This window comes from Pteronotus mesoamericanus, unplaced genomic scaffold (assembly GCF_021234165.1).
Source record: "Pteronotus mesoamericanus isolate MK-2021 breed Mesoamerican mustached bat unplaced genomic scaffold, CSHL_Meso_final contig_74, whole genome shotgun sequence".
Lineage (NCBI taxonomy): Eukaryota > Metazoa > Chordata > Mammalia > Chiroptera > Mormoopidae > Pteronotus > Pteronotus mesoamericanus.
In genome coordinates this window covers 35,636,344-35,653,973 of record NW_026555247.1, presented here as the reverse complement: position 1 = coordinate 35,653,973, position 17,630 = coordinate 35,636,344, and the positions used below count along the sequence as shown (strand labels likewise).

Sequence of the window (17,630 nt, the reverse complement as noted above, 5' to 3'; positions counted from 1 at the left end):
TACCAAACCGGGGCACTTTCCAGTTGGAGGCTCTTGCTTAAAGGCTGTAACAATACCAAAAAATAAAAAGAAAACCTGTTCAGAGTAGGAGGCCCTTCTTTCCTGGCCCTGGACAGTGGGGGAGGTGGGGCCAGGGCGCGGGCTTGCCTGTGGGTGACTACCTGGCAGGGCCTGGCTTGGTCTGGCCTGGACCGGCACTTGACACTGGATTGGATTTACTGAAAGGTGGGAGGGAGACCTGCCAGCCTCCTTCCCCTCTTCCCTTATCTCGGTTGCGCTAGATAGCGCTAGATAATCGGCTTGTTTTACACACACCCAACCATCGCCCTGCCAGCCACAGGGACACACGTCCCCTGGGGCTTGTCCCGGGAGCCGTCCCTGGGCAGGGGCTTCTGTCACCAGCACCAAGAGGGCTGCTGTTCTCTGGCTGGGGGTGGAGGCAAAGATGGGGGAGAAACGATGGCCCCCCGCCAGCCAGCCTGCCTGCCTTCAGGCTGCCAACTCATTCTCCCGCCTTCGCAGAAGGATGTAAAACATGGGAATCTATCATAATGGCAGTCAGTTAAATGCAACTCCGTTGGGCCCCGCCAATAAATAACGTACCAGCCTGCACTAGTGTTGGTGCAGGAGGCCCCTGGTTTATTGCGTGTTTGTCAGGTCTACATGCTAAGTGTCTTCCCATACTTCTACATTTATCATCAAACCATGCTGTGTGTAGACAGTACCATTTCTGTGCTTAAAAAGACAAACTGAACATTTACTATTGCTGATAGACAAGAAACAAGACTGGGTAATTTTAAGAGTATTCATTATTCTTCTGCTTTTTCCAAAAGTCTGGGAGACAGTCGCTTTGACTCTGAGATTAATAAAGAGATGCAGGTTCTTCTTTTTTCCTCCTTTGTTTAGATTCCTTGACTAAAACTTTGACTTTGCTGAATTTGAGTCTGAGCAACATTCTTCTTTGTTGACGCTGGTAGTTCTTTCAAAGTACTTCTAACTTACGTCAGTGTGTGGAATGGCATGCTCTAAAATGTCAGGATACTTCACCTGTGGACGTGGTGAGTCTATAGATATTACTCACAGGGCCCAAGAATTAGGGAACATTATTTTTATTTTTCTGAAAGCTAGATTTTGAAATTCAGCTCTGTTGGTAATAAAGACACAGCCACTGCTAATACCAATCAGACATTTTCATAACATACTACAGCTGTTACTTACATTCATCACTATTTCTTTAACAACTTTGTTTCTTAACATTTTGATATCTCTTTTAAAATCCTTGGCATCCTTTGTAATTCTCAGTATTTGCATGCACATCAAGAAACATTGCTCAGCGGAATCCTGGCCTTGCCCTTTGATGTGTTCTCTCTGCCCGTAACCTCTTTCTCTCCTTCACAGCATCAGCCACTACGTGATTGTCATGGTCATGACCATCGTTCTCATGTTTCTCAACGGCCTGGCCCAGCTGCTCACGACCAAGGAACTCAGACTGTGTGGCAAACCCAAAAGCCACCTCATATGATGTTGCCGAACCCCCCTTCAGCACCTGGATCCTGCGTCTCATTGTCCTTTTCAGCTAAAAGCTTATCGAAGTTTCAGTAGGCAGAGGGGTGTGACGTGTGGCATCAAGAAAATTCCATGTGGGATTCTGAACTCACAGGTCATCTGGAATAAAGGGCCTTCCATTTCCTTTGGGTTCTGCGTGCATCAGGGAGTGGTTATGTCTGTGGGAAAGCTCTCTCCATTTTCATTTTCCCCTTGAGCTGGCAGCTCTTCCTCCTGACGTTTCTGAGCAGCGGTAACAGTCCAGCCCCCAGCTGCGCAGCTCCCCGTGTGCGCAGAGGAGAAGCGCCCCCAGGGCACATTGCTGATCATGTCCAAAGTCAATGCCTCGGCCCAACCTGAAGGAGGTCCCCAGGTGGCACTGTAAATACTTACCAAGTCTCTGAACTGGCTTTGCAAATAGTTGGAACTACTAAACAGTAACACTAGAAAGACCATCAGGATGAGTTACTCAAATTTACTAAAGCTCCTGTAGATAAAGGAGTGTTTGCGGGTGCTTGTCATTCTCCTTCAGGAGGCAACATGGTACCTTAAGTGTCTTAGGGCTGTTTCTAGGGTTTCCGTAACCAACTACTGAAATGCAGGTTTGACCCTCACTTTTCTTTTTTTGTTTTTGGAGTCTCATGGAATTTCTGGAAATAGGAAAGTAAAAAATGCTTGGTGTGTCTTGTCCAGGGGCAAAAAAAAAGGATTCATTTTTATTTGTAAATTCAGTTTCTATTAACCTCATAGCTTTTATTCTGCATGGTTTGTACAGGGTACTTTATTTTCTGTTTTTTTTTATAAGAAAAAGTTTATTTAGAAAGTTGCAGAGACAGTAGAGGCGAGCCACCTGGGCTGTGTGGACTCAGGAAACAAGTTACAAGAGTAAGAGGGCGGAGGTTCAAGAGAGAGAGAGAGGCAACAGCAACGCAGCCGAGGGAAGAAGAGGGGGCAGAGGGTGCTCCCGAGAGGGGAGCATCTGGGACAGAGTTAAGTCAGTGGTTAAACTTTTGGATGATTCCGGGAGAATCGATGTGAACATTGCTTCTCTTACTGGTTGTGAGATGCTAGCCCAAAGGCCTAAAGTCCTCTCATTAAATTTCAGTTTTTACTTGTGAACTAATTCTTATGGACAAAATATTTTGAGAGTAATATTTATTTAACTTTTTCATCAAGCGACCTTTACATGTCACTGCAGAGTTGGCCTTATGCCCATCGTCTGCCCCTAGAGTCTGACTTAGATACTAAGCTTTGTTGGTCTGAGTCCAATTTGTAAAAAATAATTGCTTCTGAATTAAGTTATAGCATTTCTAACTCACATTAAATGAGGAGGAAGCCCTCTACAAATGACTAAATCTTTCGGATTGGCAGGTTAGTGAACACATACAATTTACTTTATTTAATTTGTTATTTATTTATGTATTTATTGTTGACACTTTTACAGATGTCCCCCATTTTTTTCCCCCTTTACCCTGCAACAAATAAAATTTAGAAGAGTCAAAGATCAGGTTGGCAGTATGGACTTTCTTAATTTCTATTTATGATGAAGTATAACTATAACCCAGTTGCGAAAGTACTGTGTGGTATACCAGCAAAAGCCCTAGAGTATAGAAGGAAGAAGGACCTACTGACATCTGTGTGAGACCTCGTGCCCCAGACTGTGACGTAAAACTTGGGTGGACAGCTGAGAGGCAGCCGCGGCAGGCGGTGACGCTGACCGCGAGCCCGTGAACTGTCTCACTGCCTCAGAGGACTTCTGATCATTTTTTTCCACAAGCCAGAAATACTTGACTTTATGAACACTTACTTAACTCCTTTTATGTCAGTTTTGCCTTTCATCTTCTCCCAGATTTTCACCCAGAAGAACTGATGAATATTTGATTACAACACTGTAAAAGGTGCTCCGTGCTTTATCCTTATTTCGCTCTTCAGATACTGTTCTGAGTCCGTTGACTTTACAAAACGGGGTTTGGTGCCTGCAGCTGGGGTCCACCTGGAGGCTCTGTGCGGACCCCGCAGGACCACCCCAGGCAGCTCAGTGCGCTTTTGCTATTGCTCAGCTTTTCAAACATCTTCAAGTGTTTTGAAATGCTTGTTTTTATACTGGGTAACAATATAAATAAATAAGATTTAAGTAAAACATTTCTGTTTAAGGAATATACTTTTTCATTCTGTGGCTACCAGATCTCCAAATGAAGACTTAGCACAGTCACCGAATCACATGGTTTAAAATAGGAATTGCTGTAAGATCTAAAGCAGGCATACCAAGTTAGGAAGACAAAAACGCCTTGTTATGCCACATAGACCATGAATAAATCTTGGAGGAAACCCTCAGGACTTAGGGAGCTAACTACAGTCAGTCTGTAATTTACCAAATTGTTGTCACAATAAAAAGGGTTTCCTGATCAAATACATTTGAGCAACACTTCGTCAAAGTTCAACAGGCCCATTTGTTGCAGTGCTTAGGGATTTGACTTGATACAGGCACGGTGAAGGGAGGGAGGTAGCGCTGTGCCAAGAGTATCCGCGGCCCTGGCCACAGAACCCACCTCAAAGCCTCCCTTCTGACAGGTCAACATACTTCAGAAATGCCCCTGGGTGCTTTTGCACTTAAATCCTCAATTTGTCACATGGAAAGAGGGTGTTGTATGCTTAATTGAATCATGTTTTCCCAAGAGCTAGAAAACTTTTCATTTTTACCTGTAACGTGGGAAAACTTGAAAACGCACTAGCCATTTTCCCTGCCCCCATTAAAGGATGCCTGTTGGCCTGTGGTCGTTCCTGCGGGAACCTTCGATGCTGCCAGGGGGCCATCCTGGTCGTCACATAGCAGCTACAGCCCTGTCAGGATTGGGACTGAGTCTTTATACCTTACATTTTACATCCTTTACCAGAAAAGTAAGTACACAGCAAATACTGTCTTGTTTTCCCATGATTCGTTGCTGTAGATGGTGATTCCCAGCTGAATTTTTGCACATTCCTTGGTCTTTCTGTTCTACTGGCTTCTCTCTTCCCGTCCTCTCTCCCTCATGTCACTCCGCCCTCAGCCATGTTAGAACTGTCTGCACACGAATGTCTGTGTCCTCACGGAGCAGTGCCCATCAGTCCCCAAGTTCAGTGCAGGGACTGTGTGAGCGCGTGGCGCTCTGCTGGGCCATTCTCAGCCTGGCGTCCATTCTCCTGCAGCGCCCGTGCTGCATCTCTGAGGGGCACCCCCCGCCCCCCGGGGTTTCCCAGTGCCCTCACCACTGCTGACTAGTTTAGGGGTGCGTATCTGACCCAAGCCGGGCCGGTCTGAGTTCTGGGCAAGGTTTTCACGCTAGAACAGAAAATTCCCAAGATCGAGGAGCTGTTGATGACTAAGTTAGATACCCCAGGCCCCTTCCATCACATTCTTAGCCCATAAAAAGAAGGTTCATTTTAAGATTCATTTCTCAGAACACAAGGACAGGAACAAGTCCAAAGCTCCATTTAAAATGTTCGTTGTGTACGCTTGTTAAATTGGAATCGGTGGGAGAGAACAGTTCAGCAATGTTCCTTCCAGGTCCCTTGTACCTCTCCTGTCGCCCATTGTCCCTTGGTTTCTTCCCACTTATCTATAACCCTTCCAAGTTATTCCACAAGTCATTCATTACCTAAAAAATTTTGTCTGTGCCTCTGTGACACGCCACCACGACCTTTTATTGATGTGCCTGCTTCGAATGTGTCTGTAAATGTATCATTTGAATGTTTACTGCAGTTGCTCATGCTGGTTTGAAAATATTTGTAATAAAACTTACAGCCTTCATGACTTAGGATTTCTGCCCTCCAGCACTGGGAAAGGCTCCATTTCTATAGCTTTAAACGGCCCCTTCTGTGATTACTTGTTACGACAGTGCTAGGAGACGTCTGTTTGGGGAGGGGAGCTTTACGGAATCAGCAACGTTTTGGATGACGTGGCTAACCCACGACTTACCAGGTCATGAGTCCCAGGACCGCAGTCCGCCCCGTTATGTGAGTAGACAAATATCGGCACAGGAACCTGGAGGTAGAGTTAATTACTCTTGAATGCCAAGATTGCTGATGATTTGGCTTTGTCTGAAACATTCCTGCCATGTTTTTTGGAAGTAGTAAAGAGATCCTCAGACATTCTTTTTCCCTTGAATAGTTTTGGCATTTCTATGTGTTGGGACTGGGTGGAAATGAGAAAGCCGAAAGCTTGTGTTCAGTCTGGTTGTCCTTTAACTGTTGCCCTGCGGGGCATGTGGCCGGGTGCAGAATTTGGGAGGGGATTCCTGCAGGGGCCCCCCACCCACATTCGCTCTGTCTCGGTCCAGGCTCAGCATAAATGCGACATGCCACCATGGGCCTGTGGCAGGGCCTGGCGCTGCCACAGGGCCAGCCCCGGAACCCAGAGCGAAGCCCTCCGTGGTTAAGCCACGAGTCTTGAATAATGTTAGCTGACACTGTGCTTTCTGAGATCTCCTCTCCTGTCAGTCTGAGGGCGGAGCTGCTGTCCAGGACCTCCGAGGCCGACCGAACTGCCTGGGGTCAGAGGTGGAAGAATAATGAGGTGAGGGTCTGTTAGCCATCCCCGAGGCCCTGCATCTGTCTGAGAGCTCTTGTGGCTGGAGGCTCACCGGTCCCCTTAATTGACCTGGTGGACCTGCTCCTTCCTCAGGGGGCGGCTGACTCGGACCCCAAGCTGCTGAGGCTTGGATCTGGCTTCCTGAGTTTGACCTGGAGCTGTGAACTGCACTGTCCTCACGTTAGACGTTTAATTAAATGCCAGCCAACACCTTTTCTGCAACAGGCTCTGCTCTCTCCTCCCCCTCCTGGCTGCCCCTCCCCCTCTTTACCCCCAGCTTCTGTGACTGGCACTTGAAGCTCTGGCCCTGCTCTTGATCATATGCAGGGATGCAGCAGCCACCAGGGCTAACGCCCCATTTCTCACCCCATCATGTTCACCCTTTTCAGATGGAGCCAATCCAGCCGACTGTCAACAGAGCACCTGCATTTTCCTTTGAGAAAAGTCACTTCCTTTCACGTGTTTATCTACCCGCCCATCCTTCCATCCCTGCTCCCTTCGTGTCTCCCTTCACTGAGCCCTTGTGTGTCAGCCCTGAGGTTGGGTTAAAGCACCTGAAATGGTTAGAGACCCTGCCCTGGCTTGACAACCACCCTCTCCCCAGGCTTGGCAGGTGGGCAGAGAGACCGGTGAGAGTCTGAGGAGAAAGAAGAGCAAAGCGGTTGAGTCCAAAGGGTTCTCTGGATCTGTTTACCCAAAAGGGTCAGAAAGAATGAAAAATGGCCTCAAGCCTCCAGAAGAACGAAACAGTCCTCCCCCCATGCTGCCGCTCACTGCCCCTGGCTGCCCAGCCAGTGCTGTGGGAGTGCATGGGAACACGCCGTGGGGCGGGAGGCAAAGACGCAGAAGGCCCGTGCAAGTGACCTTGGCAGAGCCAGCGACGGCCCCCACGGGCCCCACCTGTGGCTTGTCCCTGCCTGTGGTGCCTGGGCTCTGCGTGGCCATTGCCTCCAGCGACCATCCAGAGCGGTGTCCTTCCGTGCTGTTGTCACCTGGAGAGGTGATGGCGCGCGCCTCCTGGCCCAAAGGCAAGCACATGGACTTGCTTTTTCGGGAGTGGTGTACGCTGCTATCAGTGAAGACTTTTCCCCTTTCTCCCTCTGATGGTAACTTCCTCACTTGGGAAGCAAACCCGAAACCTTGGCCTTGTTCGTTCCATATTTTAAGGAGCTAAGAGAAGGGGGTCAGGCAGGCACTATGAAAGGGACAGGCACAACTGCAGTGACTCTAGGTTTCCACGTAGCTCATTTTCAAGACGGCGTGTTGTTCAGAAATGTTGTCCTTTCCTGCATGATGCTTTTCAGTTTGAATTCTTAGACTCGTGACAGAAATAAGAAGGAGTATAAACTTGCTTCTAAACATTTTAAGTGGAAAATTCCTGAAGCTCTGTCAAGGCTATTTTTGCCGTCACGTACCGCCTAAATGATGTCAAGTCCTTGAACTTCTGTTTGTTTTTAGAGCAGATGATCTGGCTGGCCCGAGCCTGTCCTCAGTGGTTTGACCTATTCTTTCAGAGCTGCTGACGCCTGAGGAGGAAGATCAAGTCAGTGGCAGGCCTCGGTCGGACCGGCTGCCTTGAAGCTCTGTTGTCGCAACTGGCGGAGAGAGGCTCCCCAGGAGGACCAGGGACACAGAGGCATGCAGCACCTGACAGCTGTTGGGTGGTGGGGTCGTCGCCATCATTGTCATGCCTGGGAGGAAGGGCAAGAGCTGGAAGTGACTTTCCTAGCCATTCAGCAGGATCTCTCTGTGGGCTGTGGGGTCTAGGGGGAGCCGCAGCCCGGACAGCTCGGAGTAAGTGATGATACTGGAATGGAATGCATGCTGCCGGAAGGGGAAAGGTACATTTAAATAGAAACAACTATTTGTCATCTTAAAAGCTCGTCCCTTGGGGGAAAAATCCTTCTCAGACCACACTGATTAGCACATTTATAATAGTGATGGCTCAACTTTGGTCTGCGGTGACAAAGGCTTCACCTCCTTCTTCCTTTGGCAACTACGGGTGTGCCTGTCAGGTCCCCAGAGCAGATGCATTCTGGAAGGTCTTTTGACACTGGCAGTAACAGCCCCAGAGCAACGGAGGTCATTGGGAGTCTCCATGTGAGCAAAGCATGCTGGGTACATTGTGAAGTAATAACAGGCATCAAACTTACGTTTTGCTCTTGTGCCAGTATCTGTATAAAGTCGTTAGTTAGTTCCGGGAGCCACAGAGTCTACAGTAATGAGACACATAATGAAATTTTCACCTGCTTCTGAAATTTGAGGCGGGCTGACATCACTTCGATGTGTGCCATTCTTTGGAATTGATCATCCTAGGCCTGTTCAAATTGGCTGCTCAGACCTTTTGTTTTATTGTGTTTTGTTTTTCTGCCTACTTTTAAATGGTCTATTGAAAAAGGATATAATAACATTAACCTTACTCTGTCATCTACATCTTATAATACATTTCTGGAGCCTAGAATTCTCTTCCTGATTACCTAAGTAGTCTACATAATTCTTTTGTGTCTTCCTTTCCCAAAGATTGAGTTCTTACCATGTGCCACTCACATTGAATGACAGGGGTGTTTAAGCTGATAATTGGGCTATTGTGATATATGTGATACCTATGCTCCAAGATGCACAGCAGCTCAGAAAGGAAACTGATAACGCTGACAAGATGGAGGGATTGGGGGAGATTTCACAGGCGTAATATTTGACGTAGGTCTTGTTAGGACAGTAATCAGTGGTCCCAACTTCCCATTCCTGTCTCGTCAGCGCAGCAGGACCGCTGAGCGCTGTTCTGCTTCCTCCTTGAGCTGGAGTCTGGAAAGGGCCGAGGTCAAAAAGGGTATCATGAGACCCATCTCTTAGGGGTCACCGTCTTGTACTGCCTTTTGCCCCACTTCTGAAAAATAATTTCACATACTTTGTTCTGCGTCCCAGCTGTTTGCTGCCAGAGAGCTAGCGAGTCCCAGTGAGCCTGCCAAGGCGAGGCTGACTCCCAGATGTGCTACAGTGGGCATCTCATTGAGAAAAGCAGGTCAGAGGAAGGCTTCCCTGAGGGACAGGTGACAACTGCAGTGACAAGCAGCAGAGCCGTGGGGATTTCCTCCGAGAAGCAGGAAAAGGGCTACAAGGATGGATTTAGAGACATCTTCCCTTGCGTTTGCTTCTCAGCAGACTTGTAACAGAGGTGTGCCTGGAGCTGGGTCCTGCTAAGTTCCCCTAGCTCTTCACATTCGGGATGGCAGTTTTTGCAAAGCTGTTTGTTTTGTCCTTCTAAAAGCAAAAACGTTAATGCAGTTGACGAAACATCTTCAAGGAACATGAGCATTTGAAAACGATGCCCATCTCCGGCAACAAGCAGAGCTTAGCTGCCGCAGAGCAGCAGGGCATCGGTGACACAGTTGTGTTTGTGTCAAAGAAGCAGGAAGAAGGGACTCGGGAGGCTGGGCTCTGTGGTCTTCACTGCGCCTTTTGTAACTGTCAGCCTGGGGCAGGTCCTTGGCACGCTGGGCCATGTGCGCACATGTTTCTGGCTCCAAGGCAACAGGAAGGGACCTTTATTATGAGCATGTGGTTCCTGAATCAGGCCAGCTGACAAGGGCTTGAACAACCTGCGACCGACAACCTGTGAGAAAGGACTGCTCCCTCTGGAGCCCCAGGCTCCTTGTCGTTGGAGCTACAATAATGCCTAGGTCATTGTGAAGACAAATGATATAAAAAGCCACGTGCTCAGCTCAGGACCCGGCACAGGGTGCGAGCCTGTGGTGGGCCACAAAAAAATGCAATTCTGAGAGCAGTGGGTGGTCAGTAACACTGTGCCCCTGCGTACGCTGACGGGGGTGGCTGTACAAGGCTGGGCCCTGGGTAGCCGTAGCGAGTGGAAGTCTTAAGTAGGAAAGCAATAATTTCAAGCACTGACAAAGGGCAAGAAGCAATGATTCTTCCATGTGTATGGATCAAATGGGATTGTCCCCTGAATGTGCATAAGCCATCCCCTAGGGCAAGCTAACACAGCCAATAGCTGTTTCCGTTTGGTCTTCAACTTGATCTCCCCCATTCCCAGCCTCCGGGCTCCACAGGGTCAGCTGGAGGTGCCCCTGGGGGCCTTTGCCCCGGAAGCTCTGCTTTCTCCGTAGGTTCCCAGTGATTCCTCTGCTCTTGACTTTACCCCATGCCCATTATTGCGGACCATCCAGGGTTGGCTTCCTGAGCTTTGAGCTATTGCCAAAGCCTCTAACTGTCCTCTCCAGGTGGGAAGGAATGAATAAGGAAAGGACGCTCTGCTCTTGTGGCAGACGCTGTTGGTCGCCAATCCAACATCACCTTTGTCTTTTTTACTAACTGAACCTGAGTTTTGTTCAGGGTGGTCTGATAAAACGTCTACTTCAGCCTTTGAGGTCGGGAGTGGCCAGGGGAGATAGCCTGGCCAGGGACATGTAAGAGCCGGAGGCCTGGCGAGGCTTTGGGGCGCGCTCGTTATCAAGGGGCCGACTCGAAGGAGCGCTGCCTGGAGTGTGTGTGAGGAGACCTCGTGCACTCAGGGCTGAAGGCCATGCCTGCACGGCCTAAGTATGAAGGGGCAGACAAGCGGACCTGAAGCCGGTCACTGCTGGCATCCTGGAGCTGCTACCCCATCTTGGACAGCTTATCTTGGGGCCCCTTATCCTATGAAAAGAGCTTCGCAGGCTGGTGTCACTCGGTTGGGCATCGTCCTCTAAACCGAAAGGCTGCAGGTTCGATTCCTGGGCAGGGCATGTACCTAGGTTGTGGGTTCAGCCCCCTGCCTGTGGGAGTGTGTACAAGGGGTAATCCATGGATGTTTCTCTCTCTCAGTGATGTTTCTCTTCCTCTCTTTCTCCCTCCTTTCCCACCTCTCTAAAATCAAAAAGCATGTCGCAGGTGAGTATTAAAAAAAGGGTAAAGCCCCTGCTTTATTGAAGCCATTGTTGAATTGGCTTTCTTTTATTTTCAGTATAATGCAAACCTAAGTGATACTACTTTCTGTGTGAAAGCGAGAGAAATACTGGTTTCTGCTCGTGGGAGAGGGATAAACTCCCCAGTGCAGGAGGTAGTTCATTAAGCAAAGGTTAGGTGGCCGTTATTCAGAGGTGTCTAAGAGGATTCTTGCAGGAGGTAAGGAGTGCAGTTTGGCAGAAAAGCAGAACATTGACTTTAAAGAAAAGCATTTGAGATAAAGGTGGTTTCTGGCACCCCCAGGTGAAATTCCAATTATCATGGTATAAAATTTATTATTTTAACACTTAAGGAAGCTACAGTTTTATGTGTATGACGTAGCTCTCTTTCCCACATTTTTTCAAATCTATGAAGATTAAAAAAAAAAAAAACTTATATAAGAAACTGTCAATTTAGGAAACACAGCAGAATTTTCATCCACTTGATTAACTACACCGTAATTTAAAAATGGGCCTTTTCACGTCCACTCTTGCGGGACTTCTCATTTGGCATGGCAGATTGAACACATATTAATCTTTGTTCCTTCTTGAAACCTAACGAAGCCAAAGAAATTTTAAACATGCATAAATGCACAAAGACAAAGAGAATATAAGAGATAAGAAAAACACCCAAGAGGAGTTGAGAAATCTTTATAGAAGGTTGTGAATGGATGAAGAAGAAGAAGGGAAATTAGTAGAGGAACAAAATCAGTGTCAGCATCCTACAGCTGACCCCATATTTAATAGTGGAATATTCTAGGCGTCCTGCCTTTGGCTGTGACTGAGACAAAAATGTCTGACACTGACTTCTCTGCTGCTAATCACCATTGTGCTGGAGGTATAATGAAACTTAAAATAATACCACTTGCAATAGAAACTCAAACATCAGGAACAATGAGAAGTTTTTAAGGATTACTTTATTTTAAAAAACCAATATTATTAGAAGAAATTAAAGAAGATCTAAGTAAATGGAAGGATGTACCATATTCATGGATTGGAAGAGAAAATATCTGTGAAGAGACAACGAGTAAAATTGTAATTCTTTCCAAATTAATTTTGGGGTTCAATGAAATGCCAATCAAAATCCCAACAGGTCATTTTTGTGGAAATTGACAAGCTGATCCTAAACTTTGTATGGCAATAAAAAGGGACAGTAAATAGTGAAGGCCATTATGAAGAGAAACAAAGTTGGCAAAATGTATTCTAAAACCACAGTGATTGTGATGCTAGTGTGAGACAACCGATCAAGCAGTAGAAAAGAATAGAATACTCAGAAGAAAACTCATGGAGGTAAGAACCTTTGGTGTGTGCGGAAGTGGCCTTGCAGAGCAAGGCAGTTTTCAATGCAAATGGCATTGGGTCAATTGGATACCCATAATGGGGCGGAGTCGGGGGAATGCAACCTGACTCTTACCTCACACTACATTAAAAAAAATCAATTCCAGCCCTGGCTAGTGTGGCTCAGTGGATTGAGCACCGGCCTGCGAATCAAAGCATTGCTGGTTCAGTTCCCAGTCAGGGCACATGCCTGGGTTGCGGGCCAGGCCCCTGGTAGGGGGCGTGTGAAAGGCAACTGCACATTAATGTTTCTCTCCCTCACTTTCTCCCCCCCTCCCCCTCTGTCTAAAAATAAATAAAGTCTTAAAAAAAATCAATTCCAAGCAAATTGTGGAAAAAGGAAAACTAAACCACTTCTACAAGGTAAGAGGCATCAAACCCACTAATTATATAAGAAAAAATGATGTTTTGGCTTTACATTAATACTGAGAACTTTTGTTCACTAAAAGACTCCATTATGACAGTCAAAAGGATGTGATTAGACAAAAAGAGACACATTTCTGAAGATTCACAGGTTTGTAATCCCTGTGGTCTCTGATTCAGATTGATGTCAAACTCTCTACTTAAATCACCACTTGGATACAGATCCAAAAACTGAGCTCCTTATCTCTTCCTCTGGCCTGTTCTTTCTGGAATCTTTCTCTGAGGAAGAGTCCTGATGTTCAGTTCAAAAATCTTAGGATCACTCTTTATTCCTCTCTCTCTCCCACCCAGCAAGTAATCTATCAGAAAATCCCATTAGTTATTTCTTCAAAAATTCATAATCTGCTACTTCTGTGGTAGGCTGAAAATTTTCCCCCTGAAAGATATTTACATCTTCATCCCTGGAATCTGTGACTATCTCCTTAGAAGGCTAAAAAAGCGGGCAGGGAGGTGTCTTGGCAGGCATGGTTACAGGAAGGATCTGGAGGTGAGGGGTTATCTAGAGAATCCAGGTGAGACTTAAATATAATCACGTGTATTCGTATAAGAGGGAGGAGAAGGGAGATTAACACACACAGAGAAAGGGGTGTAAAGACGGGACAGAAAGAGATCGGAAGGCACTGGCCTTGAAGACTGGAGTGATGTGGCCACAAGCCGAGGAATGCCAGCAGCCACCAGAAGCTGCAAGGGACAATGAAAGAAGTCTGGACACATGACACTGCTCGTGCCTAGATTTTGCGTCAGTGACACTGATTTTGGACCTCTGGCCTCCCAGACTGAGAGAGAATAAACTTCTGTTGTTTTAAGCACCATGTCTTTGGGGGGTAGTTTGGTTCCAGCAGCTCCTGGGAACCAATACATTTTACCATTTCCTCTATGACAGCCCTGCTTTTTGGACCCCCCTGCCTCCTATCCAAGTGGCTGCTGTGGATGGTCGCCTCCCTTCTGACACACCTCCCTGCTTCTGGCCTTGCCCCGTCCCTGTGGTCTCGTCGCAACACAGCCGCCAGCGTGACCCTTTACAAATGTAAGTCAGAACACAGACCTGACAACAGCTGCATTGAAACGGAAAACAGTAAAAGTTAAAAATATATAAGTCAGGTCATGTCAAAGGTTTTATTTATTGTTTATTTTTAGAGAGGGAGAAAGGAGGGAGAGAGAGAGGGAGAGAAACATCAGCGTGAGACAGAAACATCCACAGGTTGCCTTCCATACACACCCCGACAGGGGACCGAACCCACAACCCCGTGCACGAGCCATACCTGGGAATTGGACCATTTGCTTTGCAGACGACACCCAACCAACAGAGCCACACTGGCCAGGGCCACGTCACTTCTTTTTCAAAATCCTTCCGTTGCTTCCCGTCTGATACAGAGTAAAATCCACCATTCTCATAACAGACTACAGAGCCCTATTTAATATGACCCGCTTTTGCTGTCTGACTTTATCTCCTACACTGCACTTCAGTAACGGTAGCTTCCTTGGTGTTCCTTGAGCACACAAGTTATGCCCTGCCTCAGGACCTTTGCACTTGCTCTTCTGTCTCCTGGGATTGCTCCCCCGCTCCCTCCCATAGCCACATGGCTTACGTCTTTACCTGATAGATGAGACCTTCTCTGGCTACTTTTCAAAATACCAACCCTCCAACCTCACTCCCTTGTGTGTTCTAGTCCTCTGTCCTTCTTACTTCCTTACATACTAAAGTCCGACCTATATTTTCTTGCTCAGCTGTTCCCTTGTCTGTTCCCTCCCATTAGGATGTAAATTCCATGAGGTCAGGGAAGACTGTGTTTCTCACTATTGCATCTTCAGTGCCTGGAAAGAGCTATGGCACATAATGGATGCTGAAGAATATTTGTTGAAGGAATAGATCCAAAAATCCCAAGTTAGTTTTGTATTTACAAACATTTTGCTCCATTAAAAGGTCATGCATTGGGTTGAATAAGCAATCACTGAACTCATGCCTCGATTTCACTAATATTCTCTGGAGACAGCATCCCTCCACTTTGCCAAGTGTCACGCTGGCGAGCCCCGGAACCAAATGTGGGCTTCGGTTTTACATTGCAAATAATGGGACACTCCTGCTTTCTGGGAGGGGAGTCCTTCTCTCCATTTCTGGATTTCTTTATTCCCCTACTTGAAACTGGAAGGAAGGGTTCGAGTGGGGATTTGGTTTTCCCTTAAAGGGTGTTTCCAATCTAACAGTCTTGACACCAGCTGTGTGTTTAATAAGCAACATCCCTCTCATTCATCCCCCAGCTCTGTCATCTCTCTCTTCTCATTCTCCCTCTCCCCAGTCACTTCCTGTCACAGCACCAGCTTCAAAATTAAACTCCAATTCTGAAACAAATGGAGCAAGGCAGGAGGCGGAAATGAATCATGAACATATGGGAACAGTTTTGTTTGAAAGCATGATCAGCATTCTTTGCAAACAAGCTGGGGCTATATGAAGGGAGGGGGGTGCGTAGGAGTGTTTAAAATACAAGTGATAAACGGATAAATGTCTGAGTTATAATGAGAAGGCTCACGAATGATTGGTTTGGTAGTTAGAAGCGATACCTTGAATGAAGCTGTGGCTAGGGAGACAAGGTATTTCCATCTGGTTTTTTTTTTTAATCAAAGGATGCCTAAGGGGTAGCCTATGGCGAGTTAAATTCTTGCCACGTATTAGCAAAGAAACTATGGACAGTGGGTTGGGAGTTGTTTCTTGGTTAAAACCTAGGTCACTTGAATTCAAATTTAATGGTATAACCAATAGAAAGGTATTCTTAGAACCAGATCTATTGCCTCTAGGAACTCAGGAAAAGAGAAAAGAGGGGGAGTGTGTGTGTGTGTGTGTGTGTGTGTGTGTGTGTGTCTTTTGTTGACTGACTCATTGACTACATATCTAGTGCGTTCTGATTAAATGCCAAGCACAGTGCTAAGTCCTGGGTATTCAATGGCGAGCAAAAATCATTGCAATTCCTGCCTGATGGAACTTACAGTCCAGCAGGAACGTAGTCATTACATGATCATGCAAACACATGAAAACAGCAGCTGTGGCTTGTGCTGCCGGGAGTGCAGCGGTGTGTGGCTCTGTGAAATACTGGCGGGGTCCCCGACGAGGCACCCAAACCCTAACCCTAACCCTAGCCTGGTGAGCCAGGGGAGGCTTCCCCGGGGTGACAGTTGCCTTGCAGTTGGGAGGTCAGTCATTTAAGGGGGGACAGGGGCATGCACAGACAGAGTTCAGGGCAGAGGGGGGACCGTGCGATGGCCCCAAGGTAGACAGGGTGGCAATGCATTCAAGGAACCAAAAGAAGAGCACTGAAGGGCAATTGCCTCTGGGGCTTGGTGGCGAGAAATCAAGAGGCAGGAAAGAGAGGTGGAAGGGGACATGACCATGCAGTGCTTTATCGGTTATGTTAAGGGTCTTACACACAAGGAGAAGCCATTGGAAGGGGATGGGGCAGTTAATCAAGAGCATGCCCCACCCCACATACCCCTCCTGTACCTTCCATTTTGGGTCATAGGAAACGTGCTGGAAGGAGGTAGAAGTGGTAAAAATTGGTTCAGCAGAATCAGTCTCTCATTTGACCAATGAGTAATTGTTATGCGGCAAGCATGTTCTAGGTCCAGGGAATGGAAGATGAACCAGAAAGTTGCTTCTCTCCCCTCTTAAGGTTTACAGTCTAAGATGCAACATGCATTATAGTCACATGAATAAATGATAATTTGCAATTGACATAAAGCAACAAAAGGGCAGTGTAGGATGGTCCCAGATCAAATAGCAGGACCCTCACCTGGGGAGAGGTGGTAGGGGGTGGCGAAGCCGACCAAATGTCCCTGGCGGAGCTATGGAGAGTCACTGGGGGCTTCCATTAGGTCCCTGTTTGCTACCCCCAATCCTGTTCCATTAGGTGGTCTTGACTCAGGCTTCCTCCCTCTGTATGGAAATGGCAGTGAGTGGGTAGCAAGGTGCCAGGCTTCTAGCCTTTTTTGGAGTGCTGTGGCTGTGAGACAAACGTGACCGTCACGGAAGCTATGAACTCCCGCGTCACTGGGCAGGTCGGATTCCGTTTCATCTCTGTCTGATCCACGAGGGGGGTAGCAGTACTGATGTTTCTGAATTCACACCCTTTTCCTTACTGAACCAATTACTTCCAACATGTTACAGTTCATCACCCCAAACGGGTAGTTTGTTTTGTTTTTTTTTTCCCAATCAGTTGAAGACAGAAAACCCATAAGCAGTTTCTCAGTGTGTGATGCTGTTTGCTTCTCAGTGCTGCTACCAGTTTGGGTTCTCATCATTCTTTGTGCTCTTAGCCCAATCTCTTCACAGATGAATGTGTTTACAGGAAAACAAGGAGCAATTCTTGTTTATGTATGTCATACGTCGCCTAGAAACCAGCCAGAGCGCACTTCCCAGAAACCCTGGGTGTGGTTGGTTGTTCCTGAAGATAAAGCCCAATATTGTTGTTGCTGAGCTAATCCAGCCCTTTACTGAAAACACACCAACCTGTGCCTACCGTGGAACTGGACGTGGCAACCCACAAAGAAGTACTGCAGCGCGGCTCTGAATTCTGTCTGGGTCACTTGACAGTCCCTATCTGTCTCATATACTTCATCCTCTTTAGACACCACTTCAATCACTTTTAACAGTATGTACCTTGAGTAAGTTATTTAAGTTCTCCAAGTTTCCCTCTTTTTCTTCAGTAAAGTAGGAATAATTACATCTGCTCTGTCGTTCTGGTCCGGTCTTGAAATCAAATGAGAAAATATTTGTGAAAATACACAGTATTTACCTGTGGGGTGTCATTATTACTGTACATGGTAGAATC

At 46.9% G+C, this 17,630-nt stretch overlaps 1 protein-coding gene across 1 annotated transcript in view; it reads left to right on the top strand.

The window, feature by feature from the left end:
- PIGN (phosphatidylinositol glycan anchor biosynthesis class N) overlaps positions 1-3,638 on the top strand; it is a 79,250-nt gene extending 75,612 nt beyond the window's left edge. Inside the window, exon 30 of the mRNA XM_054583755.1 lies at positions 1,399-3,638. Within this exon, the coding sequence (XP_054439730.1) occupies positions 1,399-1,522 (124 nt within the window). The 3' untranslated portion in view covers positions 1,523-3,638. The remainder of the gene's footprint in view (positions 1-1,398) is intronic.
- The last annotated feature ends 13,992 nt before the right edge of the window (positions 3,639-17,630 follow it).